At 42.4% G+C, this 27,851-nt stretch overlaps 1 protein-coding gene across 4 annotated transcripts; it reads right to left on the reverse strand.

Moving 5' to 3' along the window:
- Positions 1 to 832: 832 nt before the first annotated feature.
- TSC1 (TSC complex subunit 1) lies at positions 833 to 26,903 on the reverse strand. Of its 4 annotated transcripts, none has more exons than XM_082067920.1 (23): positions 26,817 to 26,903; positions 19,919 to 19,981; positions 19,535 to 19,710; positions 18,740 to 18,843; positions 17,935 to 18,087; positions 15,813 to 15,957; positions 14,641 to 14,795; positions 14,242 to 14,315; positions 12,599 to 12,777; positions 12,044 to 12,153; positions 11,684 to 11,807; positions 11,183 to 11,295; positions 10,793 to 10,865; positions 9,956 to 10,054; positions 9,291 to 9,861; positions 8,534 to 8,577; positions 7,926 to 8,092; positions 7,100 to 7,282; positions 6,615 to 6,725; positions 6,111 to 6,233; positions 4,928 to 5,115; positions 4,666 to 4,827; positions 833 to 3,898 (listed from the first exon to the last, which is right to left on the reverse strand). In XM_082067920.1, exons 3-23 carry the CDS (start codon positions 19,638 to 19,640, stop codon positions 3,412 to 3,414), a joined length of 3,471 nt encoding a protein of 1,156 aa, XP_081924046.1. In that variant the 5' UTR covers positions 19,641 to 19,710; positions 19,919 to 19,981; positions 26,817 to 26,903; the 3' UTR covers positions 833 to 3,411. The 4 variants fall into 4 exon arrangements, with proteins under 4 accessions (XP_081924046.1, XP_081924047.1, XP_081924045.1 ...); XM_082067921.1 differs by having other exon boundaries at positions 4,928 to 5,112; positions 11,183 to 11,298; XM_082067919.1 differs by having other exon boundaries at positions 11,183 to 11,298.
- Between the last annotated feature and the right edge of the window lie 948 nt (positions 26,904 to 27,851).

The raw sequence follows: 27,851 nt of genomic DNA on the forward strand, positions 1-27,851 counted from the left end.
ACAGATCTCTCAGCATCCCACAATGTCATCAGAGCCGATGCGGAGACAAGTGGCGGCTTCGCGGGGCCTCTAGTGGCCGCAGCCAGGAAACACCCCATTAGTGACAGCGAGCAGAGGCTCCTAAAAGCAATTTTTGAAAAGTTCTGACCGTCGTGCTGTCCTGCCAGTCCCACATCCATAGGGGCTTTTTAACATCTGTCACACGGAATGAAACTCGCAGACGCTGCAGCCCTGGTCATTTTCCCAAGATGCATAAGGCTGCCAGTCTGGAAAAAAAAAAAAAACAGAACAAGAATACAACCTTAACCTACCACGTTAAACTTAAAGTAAAATGGCCCCCAAGTCCCCCTTGGTTTGAGAAACTGCCCCCCCTGCGTGAGCAGTGGCTCTTGAGTGAGGTACAGAAGAGAAAAGCACATGGACAAGGGCAGACGGAGCTTCTGACGCTGTCCCCAGCTTTGCAAACAAGTCTTTGACATTTGGACCTATTAATTTGTCTAATCACTGTGTAGTCTTTAGGCTACATGAACAATGCCATACAGAGAGCTCATACACAGATTTGCAGCACTGAATTGTTTGCAGTTAATTTATGGATTATACCGGGATGTCATCATTGAGTTTGTTGCTTGCAGAAGAGTAAAGACTTTGGCTCCACGCAGAAAAATGAGCTTCTAACAAAGAACCCAGTGCAAAAAGGGGCAGAACCACTGATCTGCTCTGTACTACACGGATCTTGGAAGATGCTTCGATACTCAACTTGTTTCTGCATGTTTTGTCTCAGCACAGCTTGGTCTCAAGGAAGTCGGCTTGCAGGGAATTTAACACAGAGTAGTGCAAAACAATACATTTTATTTGTTCACAGTTAAACACAAGCAACTGCCTTGACATTTTAGAACATTCTAATAAGGACAGCAAAACCTCCTTTTGGTTTAAGTTCTCTCTTAGCTTACGATTGTACCATTTCCTTGTATTTCATATTTATGGCATTTAATGTGGATTGTTTAACATGCTTACAAAGAGCGAGGCAGGGAACAGATTAACTTGACAAAGACAGCAATTTTAGATTTAACTAAAAGCAGTCAGTTAAAAAAATCTGTTTCCACTTCACTGATGGGACCCCTTCGAACAAACAGCAAGTTAACTACATACAGCAGATCCATGATTTTTAGACTTACAAAAAAAAAAAAAAAAAAAGAAAAAAATTGCAAATTTGTTCCTCCATAATCTTTGTGGTCCACAAACAAACCTAAAGTGGTTTCCATTACTATCCCGGTGCTAAAATCCTTTTTTAAAAGAAGAAAAAAGCCACCTTATCAATGAGCTTGCATACCGCCAGGGCATTTTTGTAACCGACAACAAAACCCGCCTCTCTTCAGGGCAAGTGACGCTGTTGTTCAAGCAAGATCCACCTTTTGGGGCTGGGCTGGGCAAAGCAGAAGGAGCTCCTCCTGTGGGCCAGCCCCTCAGGGACAATGTGCAAACCGTTCACTCCTGGGGCTGGGACGCAGGGGGGAAAGGGGCGGGAAACCTCCAAATCTTACCAAAACATACGCTACCACGTTTGCTACCGCTACGTCTTAGAAAGTCTATAGACATGTCGACAAAACCAGTCTGTCACTTACAACCAACTCTCTATTTTCTATTCCATGCAGACTCAAGCTTTGACAAAACCACTGAAGTTCACCTTTACTTTCAGAGTTCGTACTGACCAACCGAAAGGACATTGAGAATAATTTCGACAGGCAGAAATGTATTTAGACCCTGGGCGCTATGGAAGAAGTGGAAAAGGGAGGAAAAGTACCATCAGGCGCAAGTTAGCGTATTGCTGGCACCTTGACAGAGTCTTGTTCCCATTCAGGTTAAGAAGGGATTTGTACAAGTGCAAGTGTACTCGGACTTGATTTGTATGCGAGACGATTCTTAAACAGCAGCTGCCACTGACAGAATGTTTAAGAGAAGAGGCCACATGTGATGCAGGGTAACTGAAACCTGATATGTCTAAGTACGCCTGGACCCGGACATATCTAACGTTTAAAACAAGCACACTGCCTCCCCAACAGCTCTGCCACAAAGGAGACTGAGCCTGACCACTGACAAGCCCTGATCTCACCATCCTCCTTCACAGAAGGCTCATCATTGACTTAAAACATGATTAACGCAGAAAGGCTTCACGACAGAATTCCAGAGCTCGGTTGGAGCAGGCTTCATCGTCAGCCTTGTCTTCTAAGGCAAGGGGATGAGGGCAAAGGGAAGATACCTAGAGCCAAACGGACATTACTGAGCTGAAAAATGTGCTGCAGTCTGAGCAGAACAGCACTCAAAGGAAACCCTGAAAACGTATTCCCAGGAAGAATGAAGCCAATTGCTTGGACTCAAAACGCAGAGGTCTTGCTCAGACTGGGAACAAAGACCAAAACTATGAAGGAGGGTCAGGCAGCACAAGTATTTGCCTAATTAGAGAAACAAACGCTCTTCTGCAAATCTTCATAAGCGTGCGATTCTACATCAGTGTTCTGCACCGCTCGCCCTGCTTGAGTAAAGCTTCCTTTTTCCTCTTCTCCCACCTCGATTGCTTTCCCATACAAACCAGTCTGAAGTCAGTACCACTCTGTCAGGCAAACATTTAAAATACCAAAAAAGCTCTGAAGCTAGTGTTTTAACAAGTCTCCAGCACATACGGGCTCTTCTGCATTACAAGCTCCAGTTCCTTCGTAAGTGTCTGTTCAAATATAACTTTCCAGGAAATGTTAAGGACAATATAAACAATGATCATGAATTAGGGTGAATGAATCCTTTTGCAGAAGTACACTATTTTTTGTTTTTTAAACATTTCGTTATTCAGAGTCCAACTTAAGGCAGAGTGGGCTCTGAGGGATGTGGGACAGGGGACAGGCAAAATAGAGACCTTTAGATGAATGCACTAGAAATTCTAGTGCTGCTTCTTTCCAGGATGAAAGCAACCAAAGTCACCTGGACAGGCAGCACAATTAACGGCTCTAAATTGGAAGCTTGTAAAGGAAATACAAAGCATTCATAGTAGACTCACAAATGTTAATTTGGCCTCATATTGCACTCAAGTTCATAAACGCAGCCACTCAACTGGGGACAGGGAGAAAGGGAAAAAAATACTTGCAAATGTTAACAGTTGTCCCTTCAAATTAGTACACGCTGCTAAGGACTGAATTTGAGAAAGAAGCAAGAGTTAGGCTGGGTGTTTCAATTCCAGACCCAAAAATCCACTTAGCATTCGTTCAGCAGCCTTTTTTTCCGTTTCTGGCCATCAATCCTATTCCGCTGCATGAGCTAGCTGCTCAGACCAAAGAAACATAAAAGCTTTTAGTTAAACTTGCATTCACGCCTCCTGTTCTATGCCAAGAATATGAAAATAACACTGATTGACTATCTTCCTTTTTAACTGTGGTCATGATGAGTTTCATTGTAGTCCATGATATGAAGCTGTCCAACACTGCTTTCCTGGATCTTCGGCGAGAGGCTAAGGTTATCGGGGCTTGGAGGGGCCTTCGCCTCCATGCTTGGATCTTTACATAGTTCGGTCTTTAGAGCATCAGAAAGCCTGCTGATGGTTACACCCTCCTCATCGCACTGGCTCTCGCTCTTGTTGCGAAATAATTCACGTGCCTTCATGCCAAGGAAGCTCTTGGAGCTGGGGAGTGAACCTACAGTCAGTGGGACAGTAGTCGAGGGCTCCAGCAACACGGATGTCTCCCAGCGACTGCTGAATCTCTGGTTCTGGGGTTTCTCTGGGGTGGAGAGCTCGCTGTTGCTGCCACCCTTACTGCTACTGCTACCTCGAGTGCTGGGAGGTTTGGTCTCTCCGTTTCTACCAATTGTTTCTTCACTGTACCCCACCACAGTATCTTCATTAGCACAATCCAGCCTGTTTTGGAAAGAGAGAGGACATCGTGTCAAGGGAACTGCAGCAACGTTTACAATGGGAGGTAAAATCCTGGGGAAAGCAAGTTACTTTGATTACTTTCCATTTCTGCTACTGTATATGTACTTTTAATTTTCCTTTCACTGTTTTGTAGCAAAGAAGAAGTGACAGAAGGTAACCAGAAAGGTGTCACACTCAGCTTTGCAACATCCAGTGTTTTAAGTCCAAAGCTGACAATAAAGCCAAAGCAGAATGGAACTGGATCCTGGTCAGCTAAGGTAGAGACCTGAGCAGCTTCCTTGGACTGTTGATCGTTCTTTTAGCTCACCCCAGCACAGGTGATTGCCACAAATTTGCTGGCAGTGCCAGAAATTATCCTGATGCTGCAGCAGAATTTGGTGTAGAAAAAAAAGGTTTGATCTGAGGGAAATCCAGCACTAGCAAGATGCTTTAGGTAGAGGTAAGTAAAACAACTACTCAACAACAGTGTAACAATTTATAGATTAAAGAGACCCATCTATGAGACAAACCAGAGGTTTCTCTCAAACTGTGAGCAAGGGTTCCGCTATCTGAAGAGAACTTCACCAGCACCTCCAGTTTTGTCAGTGACTCTCAGTAACCCAGACAGAGTGCTGAAACACTCAGTCTGTTAAAGCATGGATAACAGAAATATTTTGAGATGATGCATCCAAGTTCTAGGAATTCCAGCAGGATACCAACTTCCAAGGAGCTGGTCATGAGTTCAGCACATTGTACATTATCGCCCTTACCTCTCTTCTGCTGCTTCAGCTGCTTCCGTTTTTTCATCTTCAAGTTTTTTCAGTAGGCTGCTCTTCTCCAGCCGGCCAAACAGATCCAAGATCTCCAGCTCAAACGCCTGGGTGATTCTTTTTTGGGCCTTGTACCTACTTTCTACTGCTTGCAGCTGACCTCTGAACAGAAAAAGAAACCAAAACCCATCAGGTCCAGTGTCTCCAGATTCTGCCCCAACTATCACAGTGCATCTGTATGTTTTCCATAGGAAGCCCCTACCGTGCTTGGATTTTGACATCTTCCAGGTATTTCTTTTGCTCCAGGAAGAGGTGGTCCTTTTTAGCAAGCTGAGATTCCAGTTCAACTATCCGTTTCTGGGAAGCATCAAGCCTTTGGCTTTGCTGTTGAACACACAATTTTGCTTTCTCCAGTTCCTTCCGAAAAGCAGCATGCAACATTTCAACCTCCTCGAAGGAAAGAACACCATGTTAAAGTATAATGTGACCATGTGTTATTTTTATTGATATTTAGACACGTTTCTGATGCTATGAATAGGCACATTTTTAAGCAAGATGGAATAAAAGAGAAGCATTTCTAAAAACGGATACAGAAAACTGGCTACTCCGAGGATGTACACTATTAAGTTACTGTGAAAATAACTATACATCACTGGCATTTATTAGCACATTAATGTTCCTTACGAAAAGCTGTTTTCAGCAAAGCAAACTTGCCAGGTCTGCACCCGATTAGAACAGACAAACTCCATTTTAAAACCATTTTTGCAACATGACCTTCATTAAATACCAGTGAAAGACTTTTTGCTTATCATTCATCTTCTTTAATTACTTGCTGTCATGCAGAAACAGTTATATTGTTGTGCAATTTACTTGCTTCTAATTAAAAAAAAAGGTTTCTTTGAAGTCAGGAAGTAAAACCATATGAACCACAGAAGTTTTGTTAAAGGTAACACTAACTTTTAATAAGAAAATGACTGAGAAGAGTAAGACTGCTCATTTTAAAACAGCAAATCACAAAGTTAAGATCTTTCTACGAATTCTAGCAATACTACCCTAACGTTATACACTTGCACAAATATAAAAGTCCTATGTTACTTTACCAGCAACAGTCTGCTGACAATTGCATTAAAAGCACAGTAAAGCCTTGGCCTTTGGCAGGAAAAAATTGCTAAGAATTTACACCAAGTGGCTAAAACTTCAGGTGCACCCTAACATCCCCTCCTTAGCTTCCAAGCACATGGCACTGAAAAGATTCTGTAACGGCACGGTGCACAAAAATATCTGAACGTAAGATTAAATTTGAGAACAAATCCCTGAAAATCAGTTTTAAACGCAAGTACGTGTTAAGCAATGAAGCATTTCCTTCATTCTGCAGCCAAGGCTGAGAACAGCTTGATGATGACCTCAAGTGATGTCTTCCCGAAAGGCCAACGCTGCGATTGTACCTTTGTAGTGTCCATATGCTTGTGCTGCAGCTGCTCCAGGTACAACTCGTTGACCTCGCCAAGAACCAGGAGCTGCCTGTTCAAGAACTCCATCTGCTGCTGCACCGACTCGCTGTTGGAAAGCTTTACAGAGAGAATGAACAGTCAAATGTTGGGATAAATCGGTCTGCGGGAGAGTCCCAGCTGACAGGCACTGTGTGCACAGGGTATTTTTATAAAGAAGGGAGGCAGAAAGAGGAATCCAACACATCACAGGTAATAAATGTTAAATAAATAAGCTTTTATAAAGCTGGTGACAGTCCATACAGAACTTCACCATACAGATATTGCTTCCCTTAACATAATCATGTCTCCACATACAGAAGTGGATTTAGCAAAGCTTTAATACAAGTTCATATGGCTCAATCTGCAAATTCCTACTGTGGAAAAAGCAGCCCAAAGGAGAACTTTCAGAAGCCTCTGAACTGAGTTTAAAGGGACCCTGGGAACAGGGACTTTTCTTACCTTTTGAGAAACTTGGCTAAGAAGCAATTCAGTGTGACACACCTTGTTGTTAGCCTTCTTTAACTCTAACCTCAGATCTGCAATCATATTCCGGCAGTCTTCCAGCTTGGTCTATTCAAATGGAAAAAACCAACATACCAACCCTCACCCAGGGTTCTGAAACTTGAATAAGGAGCAGCAATGGCACGTGGCTGGAGGGTTGGAACTCCCAGCACTGTAAATCAAGTTATACTGAGTACTTGTCAAAGTCCCCAAACCAGTTAAGAAACTACATTTTGCTATTTCCAAAATGAAAAGAGGACAAAACAGTCATCACCCTTTCAGAGTTCTAAGTTGGGCCTTTCCAACTATGCACTGTCTCATTCTGAATTAGCACAATATCTCTAAGCTATGTAACTCTCAGATATTTCACACCATGTTGTTAGGAAGGTTATTTTTAAAGCCAGTACGCGGATAACAATTTTGTTCAGTGTTGTGCTCCATACCTGCAGTTCCTGGCTCTGGTTGTAGAACTCCTCCCGGTCGTGCTGCAGCTGTCTGATCTGGCTGTGAAGCTGAGCCACTATATTTTCATGTTCCTCCTGAAACTGGTGGTACCTTGCCTGTTCTTTCTGCAGACTCAGTTTCAAGGCCTGGATTTCTTTTTCCTGTAGTTTCAGCTGATCTTTCTGTTAAGAACCCCATATGAAGCAGCAGATAAGACACCTGCTTTATCAGTTAGAACATCTGTCCTGTTGCTAGCTAAGGAAAGCTATCAATTAATCACATGCAGGTGTAACACTTTTCCATAGATAGAATATTCTATATACAGCATGTTCTTTAGGCTTTTGGGGTTTGGTTTTTTGGCTGAAAAGGAGATAAAATGGTGATAGAGTGGACAGGCTGACAACTCAAAGTCACATCCAAAGGCACAATGAGCAACAGCAGATTCTCCCACTGCACCTCACACTTTCAATGGGGACTTGGGTTTCACAGCTGAAGCTACAGTTCATTTTCCAAAACGTATTTGGAAATCTATTTTTGGCTCTTGTGTTGAATTATCAAAAGGCGAAAAAAGTAAGTGCTGGCAAAGGTCAAGCCTGCAGGTGTCCACTGATTCTGTTGTCTACAAGCCAATAGAAACTACGGGTTTTAATAATCGCAGTGCATGTAACTCGTCTACAAGTTATCCCACAAACACTGACTTTATTACGGCAAGAAATTAGGCTTTTTTTTAAATTGGGTAGTACTGAAAGATACTGGCCAAACCAATCAATACTTGTTCTAGCACCAGTGAGTTTCACTCACTGCTGGAGCTGTACCCCTGCTCACCATGGCAGCGTTATGTTCCTCCAGCGCTGTTGCTTTAATCACTTTTCGCAAGAGTCGACGGTTCCGAAGGGCATGTTGCTGTCTTTTGAAGCGCTCATACAATAACTGGTTGTGCAGCAAAAGCAGTTGGTTACGCAGGGTGTGAATCTCATCTGAAGGGGGAGAACCTGGATTGGAGTTGAAGACAGAAGAGGTTACTGTCCCTGTTCCACATATTTTTTTAAATAAGCAAATTAGAGTTCTTTGAAATGACAACTTAAAAATCTGTCTGTTCCATTTCATCAGGTTTAGATTCAAGTAGTACTGAAAAGGTGGGAGGATCTTTTAGATGACCAGCATCACTCTGAAGGCTAGAAGATCTTAAATGGTCAAAAGGAGAAATGGCTAGAACTGTGAGAAACGCAGTTTTCGCTTTTCAAAGATGAAAAAACCCAGCTCATCTCAGTGGAACGCAGATATCTACCTGCTAAGCAGATAAACCATGACTTAATGGAGGGCATCATCTTTCTGCAGCATTAATAAACAAAAAAAAAAAGGGACACAGGTTGTTGTGTTAGCAAGTCTAATAGCAAATGAACAGATTGCCAAAACACAAGAAACTTCCTCACCTCCAAAGTGAGTCCAGTCAGCAGACTTGCTTGGCAAAGACAATCTGAAAAATGAAAACGCAGCATTAAATAGTCAGTTTAAATATGCAAACACTCTGCAAGTCACTTCAAAATGGCATGCCTACCTCAAAAGAGCTTATAGTCTAATAAAAGTACAATTATGGTCAGTCAGTATGTGAGAAGGAGGAACCGTGCAAGCAGCAGACTGCAAGGGCAGATGATGGAGGGAATTTCTTGGAAAAGTTCTCACAAGCATAGAACAAATAGTGGTAGTAAGTGGTAAGTAAGATGAAAAGAAGAAATACAGCAGATACACCTAAATCTTTAATCCGGTTGTCCAGTTTTTAGCTTCGTGTGTATTAGAAGAGTCAATCTCCCCTTGGCCTCTACAGTTACTTTTGCCTACCTAGTGTGGGACTTAAACCTGATAAAGTGAACAAATCTCACTACCAGTGGTACCAAAGCACAGCTGGGCACAGCCAACAGCCCTGCTTCTTCATCCCAAGCCCTGCCAGTGAAGGCAGTAAAAGTCCTATGGTCACAGCCCTGCTTTTTATAGCAAAGTAAACTAGTTACCACAGCAAATATACAATTGTTCCACCCAGAACCTCTAGCTCAGTTAACAGAAACGTTCCACAGAACATGGTTTCACTGTAGATTTCCAGACACAGCTGCTTTCAGGTAAAGCTATGAAAATAAAGCCAGCACAAAAAAGACTAAGAAGAAAGTTTGCAAAGTACGATTTTCAGTCACCTACTTGTTCAGCTCCTTAGTGTGTGCATCCGCTCCTTGCTGTATCAGCCTGTCCAGCACTTCCACGGGAGAAGTGGAGGACACGCACTCCTCATCCTGGGTTCCCTTGGCCTTCTTTAGCAGCTCCTCAGTCTTCTTGCCAACGAAGAGGTAGGCAGTCTTTGGTAATGCAACCTCAAAAAGGTGGTCGTATAGGGGAGGCTGCCCGCTCCCAAACACCATTCGTCTTTGTGCTGGTACTTTGCAAGGGCTGGGAGCGAGAATACGCGTCTCCCCAGAGGTTCCTTCCCTGTTACCAGCAGGGCTTTCGGCAGAGCCTCCGCAGGGCTTGTCTATGGGAGTAAATGTTTGTTTGGGTGTTTCCCGCGCACTCTCAGGCCCAGGCTTGTCCAGAGAAGATGTTAAAGGCTCAGAGGTCTGACTGTGTCCCTGAACACCAGAGACTGCTGAATGGGTCTTCTTTTGAGAGCCTGACAGACTTTCATTTGTGCGGTAAAACGGAGAGTCAAATCCTCCTCTAGGCACCATGTGTTCAGCATCGGTTGTGATCTCGGAGATCTCTTTAGATATTGCATCTGAGAAAGATGGGAGGAGGGAGCATAATATCTTGTATTTTAACATTACAAACATTTCCTTAGCTAAGATGTATGTAAGGATGACAGAAATTACCTTCCTCTCTGTCCTTTTCAGCACTATCTTCAAAAGACAAACCACCTAAAAACTCTGGAAGATCACTTAAGGTTACTGAACTTTTACTACCGGGTGTGTCTGAAAGAAAAAAGAAATGTTAGTTGTACAGATGCTGTTTTCTCCAGCCTTACTGGTTCAGCTTTTACTGCTGAAAGAACTCTAGAATAAGCCTGTCCCTCCTTCAGATCCTTCCCCAGAGGAGGAAACTATCCAAGTCCTGTTCCATTCAGAGATCAGTCACTGGTTGGTCCTGATCCCAAAACGTAATTTTGTAAACTTAACATTTGCTGTTTTACAACAAGTGTAGGCGACCGCCTCTGTGAATAAGGATGTGCTGTTTGCAACTAAACCAATAGGCTTAAGCGTAGAGTGATTACTGTACTTCCACATTAGCAATAAACTCCCCTTTGGGTTCTGATCTAGCTACACAAGGACACAGAACTTACCTGAAAAAAGGAAGTTTAGCCAACTAATGTAATAAAAACTCAACAATGTGACTACTGATGAAAACTCTGAGCCAGCTGCCAGGGAGATCCACACTAAAGCACGCAGGGCAGAAACACCTCTTGCTCGCAGCTCAGTCACAGATTAGGAGCCCAGGGGAAAATGAAATGAAATCAAAAGCATCACAAGAAGGTTTTAAGTTGAACCACAGGTTAAGGCAGGATCCTGGAACTACAAAGAACTTGTGTGGGGGGAGGCACAGAAAAAGACAAAAGCCTGTGGAAAAGTGTTTGGCAACTGGAACAGGTGTCAATAAAACCAGGGTTGGTTTACAATAGGTTATTGTAATAAGGAGAGGAAAATAGAGTTTACCCAATGATTTATCGCTGTTTATGACATTTTGCTGTCGGTACAGTGAAGGCCTCCCAGAATCTGGTTTGTCCTCCTGAAAATATACAAAACAAAAACCAAAATAGATCCTTCGCATCAGACATCTGTTGGAAACAAACCTCTTGGACAGTTTCATAGAAAGGGAATTCCTGCAAAGAGATGGCTTAAATAGCAAACCAGCCTAAGCAGTCTTCAAACTGTGCAACTGGAAGTAGCAATAGGTGTGTAAACTTAAAAGAAAATGAGTTTTTGCAATGAAATGCAACATTTTTTGTAAATCAGTTACTCTGATTTTTCCTTCTGGTCACTGCATGTATGATGAGTCAATCAAAAAAAACATCAGATTTGTTTGGCAGAAGAGTTTTGTTATACCTTTTTAGGAGGCATGGCAGCAGCTGAAGGGGGTGAAACATGCACAAAGTCATCGGAAGTGCAGGGTGGAGGAGGAGACGTGGCTGGCGTTCCCAAGGGTGTTCCTTTCCCCCCTGCTGAAAAGGAGGAGCAAAAGTTTTCTCAGCAGGCTCCCACTTCCTCCTTTCAGCTGAATATTGTATGTGAAGAATTGTACGTTTCAAACACTATCTCAACCATTTATTTTTTAAATCTCTTTCAACTATTTCTCAAAATAAGAGTGCACAGTTTTTAAAAGACCTGCTCCAGAATTTGGCAGTGAATTAATTGTGACTTAATTCCCATTTCTGTGTTTGCATTAGCACTGCTCTAGACAACCAGGTTATTCAGTCCACAGAATGACTTGAACCTATCAAACAGCACAGTGGGGCATTCCCTGTTAAGAAGTTGACAGTAAAATTTTCAACCAGAATTTCTATTATAATAAACTTTGAAGGCCTAACTCCAAAACGCAGCACGTACCGGAGGTGCCAAGAGCTTTGCTGTAAGGTTGTGAGGCAGACTGGGATGGCTCCGATGGGACAATGCCAGGGGATGTGGGTGGAGTGGTCATCCCACACACTGCAGAAGGACTCCAGATGGTAACCTGTGGAAAAGCAACACACAACAAACACAAATCAGCCAAAGGAACACGTGAATAATCCATATCCAGGTTCTGACACGGGAGATCAGATGAGGATTAAACCTGAAACATACACCAGCTTCTGAAGAGCTCACAAACATGTTTTCAGAAGCACGAATTTCTTTGGATTGTCACGAGAAACCAGGAGCAAAGTGCAATGCATTAAAAGCATTTTGGCTCCACTGTGTGTTCTGCTTTACCTGCTGTGGCTCAGTTGGCAGCCGTATTGACTGTGGGCTCAGAATCTGAGGTAGCTGCCCTGGCATTTGTGATAGTGTTAGCCGAGGAGTGGAATATGGGGTAGAAGTCCCTGAAAGTTAAAAAAATAAAATTAAAAGCATCCAGTATATCAAATACAAACCAATGATTCTTCTGGGTAAGATTTAAAGGTTTTTAACCAAAACATTTCAAATCCATTCAATATACGCAGTCGTAGCTAGCAAACAAGAGACTTTTCTTCCAGCCCAAGAAAATACCTTTTTAATATATTACATACTAGAGCTTTTCTTTTGGTTGGTTCGTTTTAGGGCAGGGGAGAAAGAGGCAGTGGAAAGGCAACTTTGCCAACATTCTGTATATCTATATGACCAGAGCATATATCTATATATAATTATATATTTTTTTTAAATGACAGTTTATTTTCTGGTGCCTAAGAAGCAAATTTTAAGTGGGACAAATTAATAAGACATCTTTTTGCTATAGGGTCAGTTTTCCTCCTGAAACTGGGTATTCACCAGCAGTCAAGCAGGTCTTACCATAGCTGCTCTGTGTGTCAATGTCAGAGCTCGCACTGGGGTCAGTTTGATGATGTTTTAAGCTTGTGCTGAGTTTCCGAGACACAGAGGAATAACCATCTTCATACGAGGCTTCTGCAGGGTCCAGGGAGATTTTGGCACATTCTATCACAACATCATGAGTTTCTAGTCTTTTCCACCTGCAGACAGTTTTTGGATCCAAAAGAGTAAGTTAGTCAATTATTGTCACAAATAAGAGTTCTTGGAAATATGAGGAATTGGCTTGTAGGATGGCTCATTTGTTCCAGACAGCTTTGCGCGCTCCCAGTCAAAACTGGAACAAGGCACCACACAGAAATTGCAACCAGATGACTTGTAAGAGGGGGTCTCAAAGAGGAGACAAACAGCTTTGACACAGAGATCCATAAAGGTCTGCCATGGAGCACTCTGGAAAGGAGGAACAGCGCACGGAGACTTGGTTGATCCTGAGCTTCAGCAGCTGTAGAAATCAGCTCAACTAGACTCAGATGTTGGTAGTCAAAATTGAGACATGCCAGCAGTGAGGGAATCTTATATTATTTAAGCAAACACCATCTGCAATGTTAGTTTCAGGTCTGTGTTTTTCCTCCCAAGTTCTGGGAATGTTTTTTTTATATTACTACCTCCTTCATTCTGAAAACTTTTCTCACTAAATTAAGCAGCCAGATTAGATCTGCCCACTATCTCAGGGAATGGAAGTTCACTGTAAAGAAGAGAAAGCACAGAAGGCTGCCTATTAAAGGCTGAGTTGCTTTCGAATGTAAGATATTATGTGCAAGATACCAAATCAGAAGGCTTCAACTGGTAGTTTTGTGCCAACTGTGCTCTGTAGTGGTGCCACCCTCCCCCCTGTGTGGGAGAAGCCTGCAAAACTGAGCACTGTGATATTCAATAGGTTCCCATTTAGGAGTGTTTTCCTAGTGGCTCTGAAAAGCAGGGCAAGAGCACTACTGTGCAGCAACAAGAGTCAATTTTCTCCTCTTCAGTGGCTGGGCCTGTGGAGACAAGAGAAAAGCAGCAAGTGGTGCTGCTGCAGGCAAATGAGCCTATTGCTAAAGAAAACTAATACAGCTGATAATGTTAAGACATACCTGTTAAAAGAACTGATCTGTTAACTGAACCAATATCTAGGTACCAAAACAAGACACGCTGAAGCCATTTTAAACACTTAAATCCCACCAAGTACTTCAACAAAACAAACAAAAAAAAAAAATATCACCCAAACCTTATGCCAATGAAGCAGGTCAGTGGTAGTTTCTTTTTATTCATTTTAACCAAATCTTTTAGAACTTTATGAGCATGTTTGATGGTTAAGTCATAAAATTAAGACAAAGTCAACTGTTAAGTAGAAGACAGATTCTACCCCAGACACAAAATGAATTTAGAACCCAAATATTGCTGGTAATAGCTTTTCACAAGAGTTTTTGCTCATTCATCCAGCCATAAGCTTGGATGAAAAAAAGTCTACGTGTTTACCTGGTGTACCCATGTTTACATGGGTGGCAAAACACCACTGTCACACACCGTTGCTGACAGAAAAGGTTTTGCTGTAAAGCCTTCTGAAAGAACTCAGCTGAAACCTGCTCATTTATAGCCTCTCCTAATAGCAGAGTGAACATATATACCTTCGTGGGTCCAGTTCATGGTCCTTAGATCCAGTCACTAATTCTGGATGAATTCGCACATGTTCCATCATTGGCTGGATGAGCAAGAGCAAGAAGAATTACGTATTATCAGTACAGCATCTTTTGGTTGCACTAAACTACACAAAGCTGATGAGCAACCTACTGATCCCAATAGTTCAGAATGCTACATTTCCAGATAAAGCTAATGCACACCATTGCAACTTCAAGAGATGATCTTGCTCCCAACTGATATTTCAGTCCTCCAATAGCTAGTTTTTATTTTGTTTTGCTGAGCAGCACTCAGTTATATCAATGTACTGTGTTGAATTGGCAAATATCCACCCTTTTACAGCTATTAATTGCTTGTCTCAGATAATTCAGAGAGAAGAAGCATTTTACCTTGACTACCTCTTCAAAGGTCTCCAAGTTTTCCTTCATACTGTAGTGAGAACGCAGAAAGGACACAAAATTGCAAGGATACATTCCATAAAGACGATGAAAGAGAGCATAAATGCTGGCATGAAGATGGACAAGATAAATGTCTGCCACATGACCTGGAAAAAGTAGTTATAATCTTTTTCATTACACTGGAGAAAAGGACAAAACTTCTAAGAATGTAAGCAAGGTACTTTTAAATTTGAAATGTTAACTCGAACAAGTCTTCTGAGATACAAATAGTTTCTGGCAAAACTGTGAAGTCTTCTCAGAGAATAGGCAATGCCTACTCATCAGCTCACAGCAACACCAAAAATTAAGACATGGACCATTAATTCCAAGCAGCATCCTGCCATTCCCAAAGCACAACATTTTCTTAATTCAAGTTAGAACCTGAAACCCCTCTAGATAGTGACCCAGAGTCTGCAAAACTGACTAAGATTAAAACTAAGGTTTGCATCTCTTCAAAGGTAAAAATTAATAGCCTGTATTCACAAAAAGCAGTCATGACAGACTGGAATCTTACTAGCCATCTTGTAAGCTCCAATCCTACTTGCAATGCAAAACGGCCCTCTAAATGGGCTTAACAAAGCATTTGTGCATACAGCCATGAGACACACACCAGATAACACTAGTGTTAGACATCAGACACCTTACAACAAATTCAGCAAAACCAGTTCATCAGAACCGATGCCGTAACTGAGAAGATGAGTTTTACCAACACTTCCATGACTATTGATAGCTGCACACTAGAATAAACTCTTACATGTTGCTTCTTCCCCCTCCCCATCCATACCTGGGAATCTCAAATTCCCAAATATCTGACTCAAACGTCAGCATTTTCCCTTCTCTGTCCATTAAGATCAGTCTCTGTGTTTCACTGTTATCAGGGTAGCATTTTGGTCCAGTGAAACTTCATGTAGCAGCAGCACCACATGGAAGAATCTAAGAGACTTCCAAACTTTGAGTGAAAAAGCACTCCTTGATGCTAACTATCAAAGAACAGAATAGCTTGTTCTGCATTTAAATAATCTCAGACCATAAAGAGTCTCACAACAGAATTTACTCACCAACTGCGCAAGAGTCACAAGGATACTACTAAACCATAACTGCATGCAACAAAGTTGAAATCTCACCTGGATTCTGCAAGCACCAGGCTGAGAGACGCCCAAAGATACCAAAGAAATCATGAAGGTATTGTTTGCCAGACTGAGGAATCATTGGCAACATGGTTATTAGCACTAGGACACCTGTGGTGAGTACTACTACATCTGTGTCAGTCTGCAAGAAGGGAGAAAACCTGCATTAGTCAGTTAAAAGTGGTGACCTTTATTTTTTCCAAGGATGAGGTGAAGACTGAATCATCATCATGGAAAAAGTTCTCTACTTTGAAAACATTCCCTCTGAAACCTACCATAACTATTCTGCTGCCGCTTTTCCGCATAAAAGCTTGACCTAGTTAAAAAGGGAACATCACCACAGTTCCACAATTGAGTAGAAAAAAATTACTGGTATGTGAAGTATCTTATGTACCACCTTCTTCTTTCCCAGAGCTAAGAACACACAATGTTCAGAGCCTAAGAAACTGCAAATCTGATCAGGCTATTCAGAGATGTTGGCTAATTACCAGTGCAAGGGTCAGAAGCTTTTCTAATAAACCTGGCTGCTAAATATTTCATACAGCAGTAATTCAAACATTAGCTAGAACCCCATGGTTTACACGGATCGAAAGGAATGTGGCAGTAAAACCTTTAGCTAGACGAAACTATGTAACAGAGAATCAGATTTTAGGACAGAACACAGAAAATGTCTGAACTCTTTCGCGGTAGGGTCCCTACTTGCTTCCCTTGTTTAATGCACTTTTCCCTGGGTAGTTCCTCTGCTTTGCCAGGACAGGGTATAAACAGCACGGGAGAACTAACACCAGAGGCAATGTAGGCCCACTGAAGAACGAGGTGGGTGCCCTGGTGACAGAAGATACAGAGAAGGCAGAGTTACTGAACACCTTCTTTGTCTGTGTCCACTCTACTGGAGGCTGTCCTGAGAATCCCGTACCGCTGAGGCCCCAGAGGAAGGCAGGACAATTGAGGAGTTTGCCTGGGTTGATGAGGACTGGGTTAGGGAGCAGTCAGGCAATCCGGACATCCATAAATCCATGGGTCCGGATGGGATTGCAACCAGTGATAGGACAAGGGGAAATGGGTTCAAATTGGATGAGCTTTCGAGGTCCCTTCCAATCCTTGACATTCTGTGATTCTGTGAACCTGCGGCCAGATGCTGCTGAGTTGGTCTTGGTATCTCCCAAGAGCTGCTTGGGCTGATCAGACATATCCAGTGTTATGGACTTTTGTTCCTCTGTGTCATCTACAGCTGCTGTTCTCCCTCAGTCAGACACAACCTCTCACATCACATTTCATGCCCATCCCCATCCCCATCCTGCTGTACACGTCCCGAGCACTTCCAGGTCTGTTCTGCTCCCAACACCTTTCTGACACACTTCGCTCCTCTCACCATCACATAAGACTCACACTGGAAAGGGTAACAAACCCTAGTGAGGCACATCAGGAGTTCCAGGAACAGCACATGGAGCTGCTTCTTTGGCAGTTACAAACGTGTGTTTTTATTTTGAAGAGCACTGGCACTTGACTACATCGTGCCCTTTAATGGGACTTAAGTGACTAATATGAATTCTACACCATCATATTCAATGATATTACAGACAATGCATTCTAGGTCTCAAAACACCTTCCATTCTTTCTTCACTGTTACAATGCTGTACAGTATTATAACTGATAAATTTGCTGATGAAACAAATCAACAAAAACACACAAAGTGTGGGGAAACAGCTACCTCACCATGGAATTGCCTCGTGCGTGGCCCATCTACACAGCACGTATTTGACCTTACATGCGCAAATTTCAGAATGCACTAATGGGAAGTTACTGTATTTTTCATTAAATTAATATTTAATATATCCATTGACTTCACTGACAGCCCTCTGTCTTTAACCTACTTTTAGAAAAGTTGTAGTAAACTTCCCTAACTCAAATTCATACAGCGACAGTGGCTTTTAGAAACAAGATTGTCAGTAACAACAGGATCAGCACAGAGTATTTACTTGATAAAATTCCACTGTGGCTCAGTATTCATTTTACCTCTTCTCACAGCCTAAATAAATGACATCAAAACAGAAAACAAATGCCTTGCATTACAGGTACATACGTTTACATCAGGCGTACAAGTGTCTACAGTTCTTACCTTGAGACATTTAAGTAATGAAAGCAGGAGAGGTGCCTGAGAAAGCTTATGTTTCCAGGATGGTTGTCGTCTGATCACGTGTCCCAGCAGAGAGAGCGTGGGTAGACGGGTAGCAGCTTTGCCCATATATTCATTAATTTTGTCCAGTAGATGCTGATAGAGGATTTTGCAGAGAGTGGTAAAAAAGAGGCAGGTATTTATATTTAAATGGTATATGTTATTTTTCACCAATTTATATTCAGCAGTTTGCCATCACCAATTATGGAAACTATGAGCATTTTACAAATACATAGCATGCAAGAGCAAATAAAACCGAGCAATAAATTTAAGTCTGCTGGTAGCAAAATACAAACTATTCAGTCCAGAAGCAGTCACTACACTTCCTTACATTTATCATAAATAAAAAAAAATCTGGTCAGCAGAAGTAAAACAATTTGTAGTGTCATTATCTCAATCTATTTAAAAATTCTTACTTCCTCTCAAAATACCCTATTTGTTTTGGGCTATCACATCCAGCACCGAACAAGCAGCAGTAGCATTGCAAAGAGACAACAACAGTCCTCAGAAAACTTTCATTTATAAAGGTTGTTTGCTGAATTGGGTCAGTTTAAGCAACCCAAGAAATTGAGACCTTGGAAGATTTTTAAAAACATAACTACTCTTACTACAGAGATACTACATCTCTACAACAAGGTCATTCTATATCAGAATGGAAAACCAGATTTCTAACAGATGCTGTTTAAAGGCTGCTTCAATACCAGGCTAAAATCTGCCATACTTAGTAACAAGATTTGGTTCTTTTTACCTTGTCATGAGGCTCTTGCAGTGTGGACAGTATATGCAGTGCCTGCTGAGAACTGGTTTCCAAGTAATAGTCCACCAGGTTGTTGACAAGCACAGGGCCACGGTCTGACAGTTTGTTTACAGCAAGAAAAAAAATAAACCATACACTCTCATTATACGACATTACACTAGATTACAGATGAAACATTTGTTACATGGATATCGCACAACTTTTTAACAACTATTACATAATTAATAACACAAACCAGTATTTACTGTTACCAGATCTTTAGGAAAATGAGACCTCCCAACTACATTTTCTAGTTCCTAACGATTCCAGCAATAGCATTTGGCTCAGGGAGAGTAAGATTTTTAATAATGCACAATTACTGTGGCACTCTTTAACCTTAAAAACAGAGAGGTCGCTGAACTCCAAGAGTATTTTACCCAGGGCAGGTAAAGCGTTCAGGAATAACTTTATACTCTCCCTTGAGCAGATAAAAGAGAACACATTCAGGGACAAGGACACTGGCACCGCTCTCATGCTCTGAAAAGGCTCTATCAACATTAGAGATGCCTTAATAGCAGAAATCATTTTTGCAAGAAAGTCTGGATCTGCTGTTTTGTTTGGGGAGAGCCATGCCATTAAGCATAATATACGTAAGAGAAGCCTCAATCCTTAAAGCAATTTCAAACCCAAATACCAAGAGTTTCTTTCAAGTGGCACTTGAAAAGACTGTGTTTGATAGAAAAAAAGGCCATTATTCTACCTTTATAAAAGCAAAACTCTCCTCCAATTACATAAAAGGATACATACCACAAATGAGATTATCTTTGAATACAGCTGTTACATCTTCCAGGACACCCAGAATTGGAGAATCCAGCATTGAGAGGAGCTCCCCAACATTTCCTTGCTGTGCCATGATGCATGTACCAACATGAATGTGGAGGTTAAAATTTCAGGCCGTTCCTCATTGGTGCCTCTCTACCAGACTAGGAGAGAAGAAAGAACAGATGAATGAGGCTTCCTTTTTCCCTCTCCATCTTAAATCTCTCCCTCTTTTCTGCAGTATTGCCCATTTAACAGTTTTACATGGCAGTGATTGCTTCCAGCTAGCAAACTCCCTCCATGGAAGCCAAGACTGACACATACCAAGTTTACACACAAGATTTTTGTTTACTACAGTTGTGTATACAGCACCTGTTCTGTGGATGAGTTGAGCTTCTGTCTGTAATGCTGTCAGCCACACACCTTTCATGATCACTAATAAAGAAAAAACATGAAGAGGTTAACAAAAGAGACTATTTATTTCTTCCTTATCAAGCCTGGTTTATGTGGAACAGCAGTAAGTTCTTTACTAAGCAGAGCTGAGCAACGCACGAGGAATTCAGCCCTTAGTTTGAAAAACATCAAAGATGCTACACAATCACCCTTTCCAGAACTGATCACAGGTGAAGCTGTGCAATTGCCTCCAACTACATGGCTTTGAAAATATTCTAGTTTTGTACTGTGAGCCTTCCAAAGCTGCTGAAGAGTTTTATTATGGTAGGCAAAATCTTACAAAGAAGTCTTCTTTTATCTTACTAAATTCTGAACACAGAATTAACGTAATTAGTTAGGTCTTTAGATTCTAGTCAAAACATTGTTAGACATTGGCCAAGAACCATATATCAGTGCTATTTTAAATGATAATCTGCACCTACCTACATAGTATTTTCTTGAAAACTTAAGTTTAACAATGTTACTGGACAGTAGGAGTTAACCTGTCTACCAGTAAACTTTGTCATTTACAACATATCACTGGTAGTTGCAGAACTGCCCAAGGTCACTTTTATTAGGGGCCACAAGACACCAGACAGACAATCTGGCACTGGTTGGAAATGCAAAGGTGACAATATGGCCCCACACTCACAACAAGCATTAGCAACAAAATTTCTTGAAGTGTTCCAGTAATCACTATTCCAGAATACAGAAAAAAACCCACCCTCAATGATCAGAGCTGCACAGCTGAGCAGAACAAATAAAATTTCAGTCCATCTACAAGCAGAGTCTGCTAATTGAAGCATTTCAGATTTAAATGCTATTTCTTTCTGCATCCCACGCTGGCAAAACCTTAAGAACTGCAGACTTAAAACTGGCTGGTAGTGTCAGCAAAACTTTCAACTAAAGATAAGAAAATAGAAACTTGAGCTGGAGGAAAAGAGCTGCTTTTGACTCAAATACATATTAGGGCTCTACATTTTTTGTGGTTTGGGATTCTGATTTTTTTTCTCTACATTGCACAGACTCCCAGGCTTCAATGTCTTCCTCCCAGAGCTTGCTGTTCAGGACACAAACAATGTTCAGTGAGCGACACCAGCCTTCCAACAAGTTTAAAGCCACTCATCCATGCAGCTGAAGGAGTCAACCTTCCACTTTGTTACTCATTTTCAGGAGTCAACTGATTTTTTAGTTTCTAGTAACTGCTGTAATATTTAATTTACTAAATTACAGCTATACTGAGATACCCAAGAAAACCATCTTTGAGACCATATAGGGCCTGCTAACATAGGTGCCTGAATTCATCTCACCATACAGTCTCAGCTATGGTTAAGCAATAGATTCCCCAGCTTCCTAAGCACCATGAATTAGTTGTTTAATGTCTTGTTAACAAAAGAGATGTGTGACCACACCCCCGAACCAGCCGCGAGCTAAACCTGTTTTGAGAATAAAAGCAGCATAAATTCATGTCTCTGCTTCTTTATCCCACAAGGAGCTTCTGAACTCTTTCTGATTCTCCACCCCCCCCCCCACCAGCATGTAAAAAATGCTTTTATTTCTCATTTTCCTCTAGTAATACTATTACACTTGGACCAGATCTTTATCACATCAGTAGAAACCTCAACAGCAGGTTTCACTAACTCTGACATTGCCAGAGGAAAAAAAACCTAGAGCGTGCTGAAATGAAGAAACACACCTTTGTAGACACTCTGGCTGGGTTCTGGAAGTCAGGTTCAACAATACACTTGCAGACAGATGGGAAAAACACCAGTTTAAGTATTCAGTAGGTAAGAGGATTTAAAATTTTACGCTATTGGCCTGCTGGCACGCACAAACACTAAAATCAGATAAAAGCAAGGTTGATAGCGCAAGTTTAGCTGCCGATAACTATACACATAGGTAACTAATAATTTCCCAAGCTCCCTAAACTAATTAAAACAGATGGCTCAAGTGACCTTGTGCCATTAAATGCAGCATAGTTTAAATACACTTGTCAATCATGCATTGAAGTACTTTATGCAAAGCGAAGTGATACCAGCATTCAAAATATTAATACAAGTATTCCAAACCACGTCTAAAAATGGGACAATAACACACATAGGTACTTCCTGTATCCAAAATAGCGTGGTCAGCAGGACAAGGGCAGTGATCCTTCCCCTGTACTCTGCATTGGGGAGGCCACACCTGGAGTATTGTGTTCAGTTCTGGGCCCCTCGGGTCAGGAAAGAGATTGAAGTGCTGGAGCGGGTCCAGAGAAGAGCAACAAGACTGGGGAAGGGACTTGAACACAAGCCCTATGGGGAGAGGCTGAGGGAGCTGGGCTTGTTTAGTCTGGAGGAGAGGAGGCTTAGAGGTGAGCTCAGCACTCTCTAGAACTACCTGAAGGGCAGTTCTAGCCAGGTGGGGATTGGGCTCTTCTCCCAGGCAGTCAGCAATAGGACAAGGGGCCACGGGCTTCAACTCTGCCAGGGGAAATTTAGGCTGGAGATTAGAAAGCAATTCTGTGCAGAGAGAGTGGTCAGGCATTGGAATGGCTGCCCAGGGAGGTGCTGGACTCACCGGCCCTGGAGGTTTTTAAACTGAGATTGGACATGGCACTTAGTGCCATGATCTAGTCAATGGACTGGAGTTGGACCAAGAGCTGGACTGGATGATCTCTGAGGGCTTTTCCAACCCAGTTGATTCTGTGACTCACTAGGTGGAAGGTTTATCTGCTGAAGTTATAACACCAATAAAATGTTGCCACCCTGCTATATATGAATAATCATATTTAATAAAAAAACAAAAACAAAACCAAATCAGAGCTTTCTCAATGCAGGATCTCTTGTAAAGTCATTTGTGAGGAACAGTTTTGAAATCCTAAGTAAGACTGAGATCCTCTAATCACATTGGGTCCACGATGCCCAACACAAATGAACAAAGCAGGAAATTCCTGCAATAGTCTTAGATGGTGTCACACTCTGTTTAAGCAAAGACAGCTGAATAACTATTTTGCAGGCAAGAGAATTTTAATTTCAATGAGAAAACAGTGTGTTCTGGTATACGAAGTACTGTTCCCAGGGGCCACAGTATCGGTGTGATTTCTGACCAGTCCCAGCAGTAATTTGTGATTTTCAAATCTTCTCGATAAGGAACTCAGCACAGGGCTTCCATTACCTCGTAAGGGAACTTCCATTACCTCGTAAAACAGCGAGATCACCCACTGAATGCCACAGTATTTTGTTTCTGGGATTGATGCATCTGTGGTGAACAGAACCTCCCTTAAATCTTCACAGTATCATATCACCACAACGTCTTTCCTCAGAAATACATAGTATATGAGCCTCTTTAATGCTCCCAGCCCTGGCTATTGCAATCATTCCGCTATTAGAATTTCCACATCCCTGAAGCCATACTTGGAACCAACAGGATTAAAACAAAGTCAGTAACGTTTCCAAATGGTTTGAGTTGCTGATTCTTTGCTAACTTTTACAATTACTTTTATAGAAAAGATCCAAGGCACTAAATAATAAAGAGTGGAAAAAAACCTGTTTAAATACCTTTTAAAATGCAACATTTTAATCTCACTGGAAGATATAAACGCCAATAGCAAATGTCTTATTCTTATATTCCAGAGCTTTCATAAAAATAAATTGTAATAAAAGGCATTAATTTTAAGTACTAATACAACTTTGGATCCAGCTTTCAGGAGAAAAAGGAGAAGCCAACGAGCCAAGAACCAATCTGTTCTACAAAATGTTTTTGGTAGCTAACTTAATACAGTTAAGCTACAGACTCAAGACAAAGGAAAAGACCGTAAAAATATTCAAGGGAAAAGGCTAACTAGAGAAAGAGATTATGACTTCTGTAAGTATTTCTGTCAAGAGAAGATGTTCTGTTCAGTGTATTTTTATCTCAAGCCAAATGAAAAAGCAGCTGGTAGTGCCAGTTATGGGGAGGAGGCGACACACTCCACAAACACACACTCCTCCCAGGACCTCCTCAGCATCTGCTGGATCAGCACAGAAATTCAGACACCAGAACCATTTACTCCAGGATCAACATCAGCACTTCAGCCCTCTTCATCACTCATATGTTAAATGTGGGGCATACCAGTAAATGGTTATTCCGCCCCTCCAACAAGACAAAGGGGATTTCAACAGCACACAAAGCCAGAGCTCAGGACTGACACTTTTTCACCTGCTGCAGGTCAAGTCCTCAGGTGCTGCCTCGGCAGAGGCCACGAATGAGGACAGAGAATTTTACAGCAATCGTCGTTTTCACAGAAAATTCAGATTGACAGCAAAGCAGCCCTGCTCACTCAAATCTTTGCAATGTCTGTCATGAAAGGATAAGCCTCATTCCCTCCCATCTGATATACAAAAATCCAAGCCTTTTTTATGTTTCCTAACAATACTCAATTCTATATTTTCTTCACAGGTGAACTAAACACTACCATTATAGAAGTGACATAAGGAATGAATTAAAACTGACAGTCGGGAGAAAAAACACCAGTGGCAATAGGAAAGAAAGCAGCTGATCACTCACTTTTTCACCTCGGTTCAAACTCATCATTGAAATTGACAGTACAATTAATTTTATTTATTTATTTGTAAAGAATGAAGGTCTCTGGCTTCTTCTAGTAGCCTGTATTTTTTAAGATCTGATACGAGATCCCATTCCTGAAGTTGGTAATTATTTTTAGATATAACTCAATATTATGCACAATACCAAATGACAGATACCTTTTAAATTAAAAACAAAAAAGACTATTACCCAGGACAGTGAGAGCAGTTCACCACTCTGCATTTTAACATGCTACTCAAATAACTGCTTTTGCTAACAAAGGAAATATTATTACTTGTCCTCATTACATTTATTAAACTACATGAAAACATAGCAGCTACATACCAGAGCAAGAGATAATATTCTTTCAAAAAATATATGTCTGCAACATGCCATAAAATCTAAGACTTCTCTCCTGCCTCCACCATTGGAAAGTGCTTTGATTATTTATTGGCTTATAAGAGAAGGTATCTTGTCCAAAGATATAAATGTGTTCCTGCTCTGGTAGGGGGATTGGACTGGATGATCTTCTGAGGTCCCTTCCAATCCCTAACATTCTGTGATATGTGTGTGCACACGTGCACGTGTGTTACAGGCTGCTCAGCTCTTACAGAGATTGACAGGTTATCGCCCCACCAGCTCCTATCAGAGCTGCCAAGAAGGTGTCTGGTAGTTGTAAGAATTTCAGGAATTGGTACAAGTCGACATCCCAGCAGTCCAGCTTTAAACAGGGCTGGCATTCATTTGAAATTACAAATATTTACTACAGTCAAATATTTGTTCAAACACCAAAATACCTGCAATTGGACAGTATATCTCATGTGGGAATTCTTTAATAACACTACTTTTTATTAGTCACCAGAAAAGTAAACTCTCAAGTAACAAAGAGTTAAGGAGCCAGGATTAAACACAGCCAGAGATAAAATCATTTTAATTAAAGCTCATCTCATGACACATTAGATATTCTGACTATATTTTCATCTGAGTAAGTCTGTGCAACTCCCCATAAAGGCAAGTTAGTATTGGGTTGACTAGGCTGCTTACAAAAACCCTAAAAATCTAGAACAAACTAACAAAAAGGTTTTTACTGGGTAAAGGATTTTAAGCTCATGATTTTATTTTAAGCTTAAACATGGCATAGCTGTTTCTGATAAGCAGAGTACCTGATTACTGCTTAGCAAAGCAAAGTCAACTGCAGACAGAAGTATTCCCGATGCTTGAACTAATTATCAAAACATCCTGAGTTTCCAAAGATTCAGTTTCAAGTTGTTCATACGTGTAAACTTCAGAGGAATTTTTCCACCTCCTGGGATCACTTCAGTAGTGCTTCCATTAGGACGGATTTCTAACAACTTGCTGCAGAAGTTAATGCCAGGAAACTACGGGATCAGACCAAAGAGTGAAAACCTTCGGTATGAGCATCCACTGGAAGGTTCTCTGGAAACAGCAGTTCTGGAAATTATTCTGCACACAAAACCTGATCCTGGTTTCTGTGTCATTTCTATGGGGTTTCAATCATGTGCTCCTTTAAGGCATGTTCTTTCACTCATTGCCTTGTAAAAGACTCATTAAAAAAATAAAACCAATCAACCAAAAAAAAAAAAAAAACCACAAAAAACAAACAAACAAGGAAAGAAGCACTGACCAAACTGATAAAACAATAACAGAGGCTGCATCCATAGCAAACAAAGGGTGAAAACTTCAGAACTGCAGCTTCCAAGTTTTTTGTGATAACAGGAAGCAAAATGTTTGGTTTTTTGTTTTTGTAGCGGTAAACAACATCCTGACTGCACATCACCTACCCACGAGCAAGGAAATAAGAAAACCCTTCCCCACCGAGGGGTCAGACTTGAACAACTGTTTCAATGCCTGAGCCCGGACCAGGGAACCTCTTCAGCAAGTGCCTGAGGCAGGAGCAGCCTGCAAATCACTGCTCAGCGTTTGAAAACGGAGGTGCTGAAGCTTTTTCGATAAACCGCGCAAAATTCAGGGCTGGGGGGGGACTCAAAGTGGGGGGCAGCGCCCCCAGTTCCCCCCCCCAGGCGGCACCCGCCCCAACATCAAATTTACCTGAGGGGAAAGAAAGGGGACGGAGGGGGGAACATCGCCCCCCGCCAGGCTTCACACTCACCTTCCCCATCCCCCCGGCCCCTTCCCTTTCTCCTGCCGCCTCCTCCCCAGCCCTTCCTCGCTGCCTCCCCATCGCTGTTCTCTGCCTCCTTCTCTCCGGCCCCCGCGGCTGCCCCCGCTCTCGCCCCGCTGGGGGAGGGAGGAGGAGGCCCAGAGCACTCACCTCTCCTTCTCCTCCCCTCAGCTGTTTACCACTCAGGGCTCCTCTAGCCCACAGGGCGCCGCCATCTTGGCCCTGCCTCCCCCTCCCATTCAGAAGCCGCTTCTCCCCTCGAATCCCTCCGCCGCACAAACTAGTCCCACTCTTCCGCCCCACTCTCCACCTCACCCAACGCCGCGCCGGTCCCTCACACCGCCCCCCTCGTCTCTTCTTCCTTAAGGGCCTTTCTTCCCGGTTGGGGATTAGGAGGGGGAGTGACGGGTGTGGCGCCCACCCCGTGTCCCGTAGCGGAGGTATCTCGGCGCGGGAGCGATGCGGCCGTGAGGAGGTCGCGTGATTCGGCGGGCGGTGCCGCGAGGAGCCCCGGGCGGCGGCGACGTCACGGGGGGCGGGGCCGGGCGGCGGCCGGTAAACAAGGCCCGGCCGGCAGGGACGGCGGTGGCGGCGGCGGCGGCGGCGGTCGAGCCTTATATTTTCTTTTATTTCTCTATTTTCCCTTGGCCCGTGGCGCTCAGGGTGTGTGATTCGGGAGCCCGGCACCCCGCGGGCCTGGGACCGGCCGGCCGAGGCTGCTGAACGGCCGCTCCGCCGTGACCCGGGTTCCGAACTCCTGCCCGAGAGCGATTCCTGTACTGCGGGAAGGTGCAGAAAGGGAATAAAAAGGTCTCAAAAGTGCCTGTGTGCGTTTGGAGTGGCGTTAACGGGACAGCCGTGTGTGCCGTGCCATGGAAGCTCCAGGGGCAGGCACCCACAAGTATGCTTTATATTCTTAAATATGCAAAGGGCATTTCATTATTCTTATTTTGCACCCCATAATACTCCATGCAAAACCCGGACAAGGATTATTTTCTTTTTTTTTGCTGAAGTGCAGCAGCTATAGAACACAAAACATCCTTCCTTCTAGATAAAGTTTGTTTTTCCTTGTGGAAAATCCAGAGTTTAGGAAAGAAGTATGGAAATCGCCTTTGGACGGATTCTCCAGCCTTCGCTTTTGTGTGTTGTGCCAATGGGTTTTCAAGTCAACATTTTGACCCCAGA

The sequence above is a fragment of the Streptopelia decaocto genome, assembly GCF_964273445.1.
Source record: "Streptopelia decaocto genome assembly, chromosome: 17".
Lineage (NCBI taxonomy): Eukaryota > Metazoa > Chordata > Aves > Columbiformes > Columbidae > Streptopelia > Streptopelia decaocto.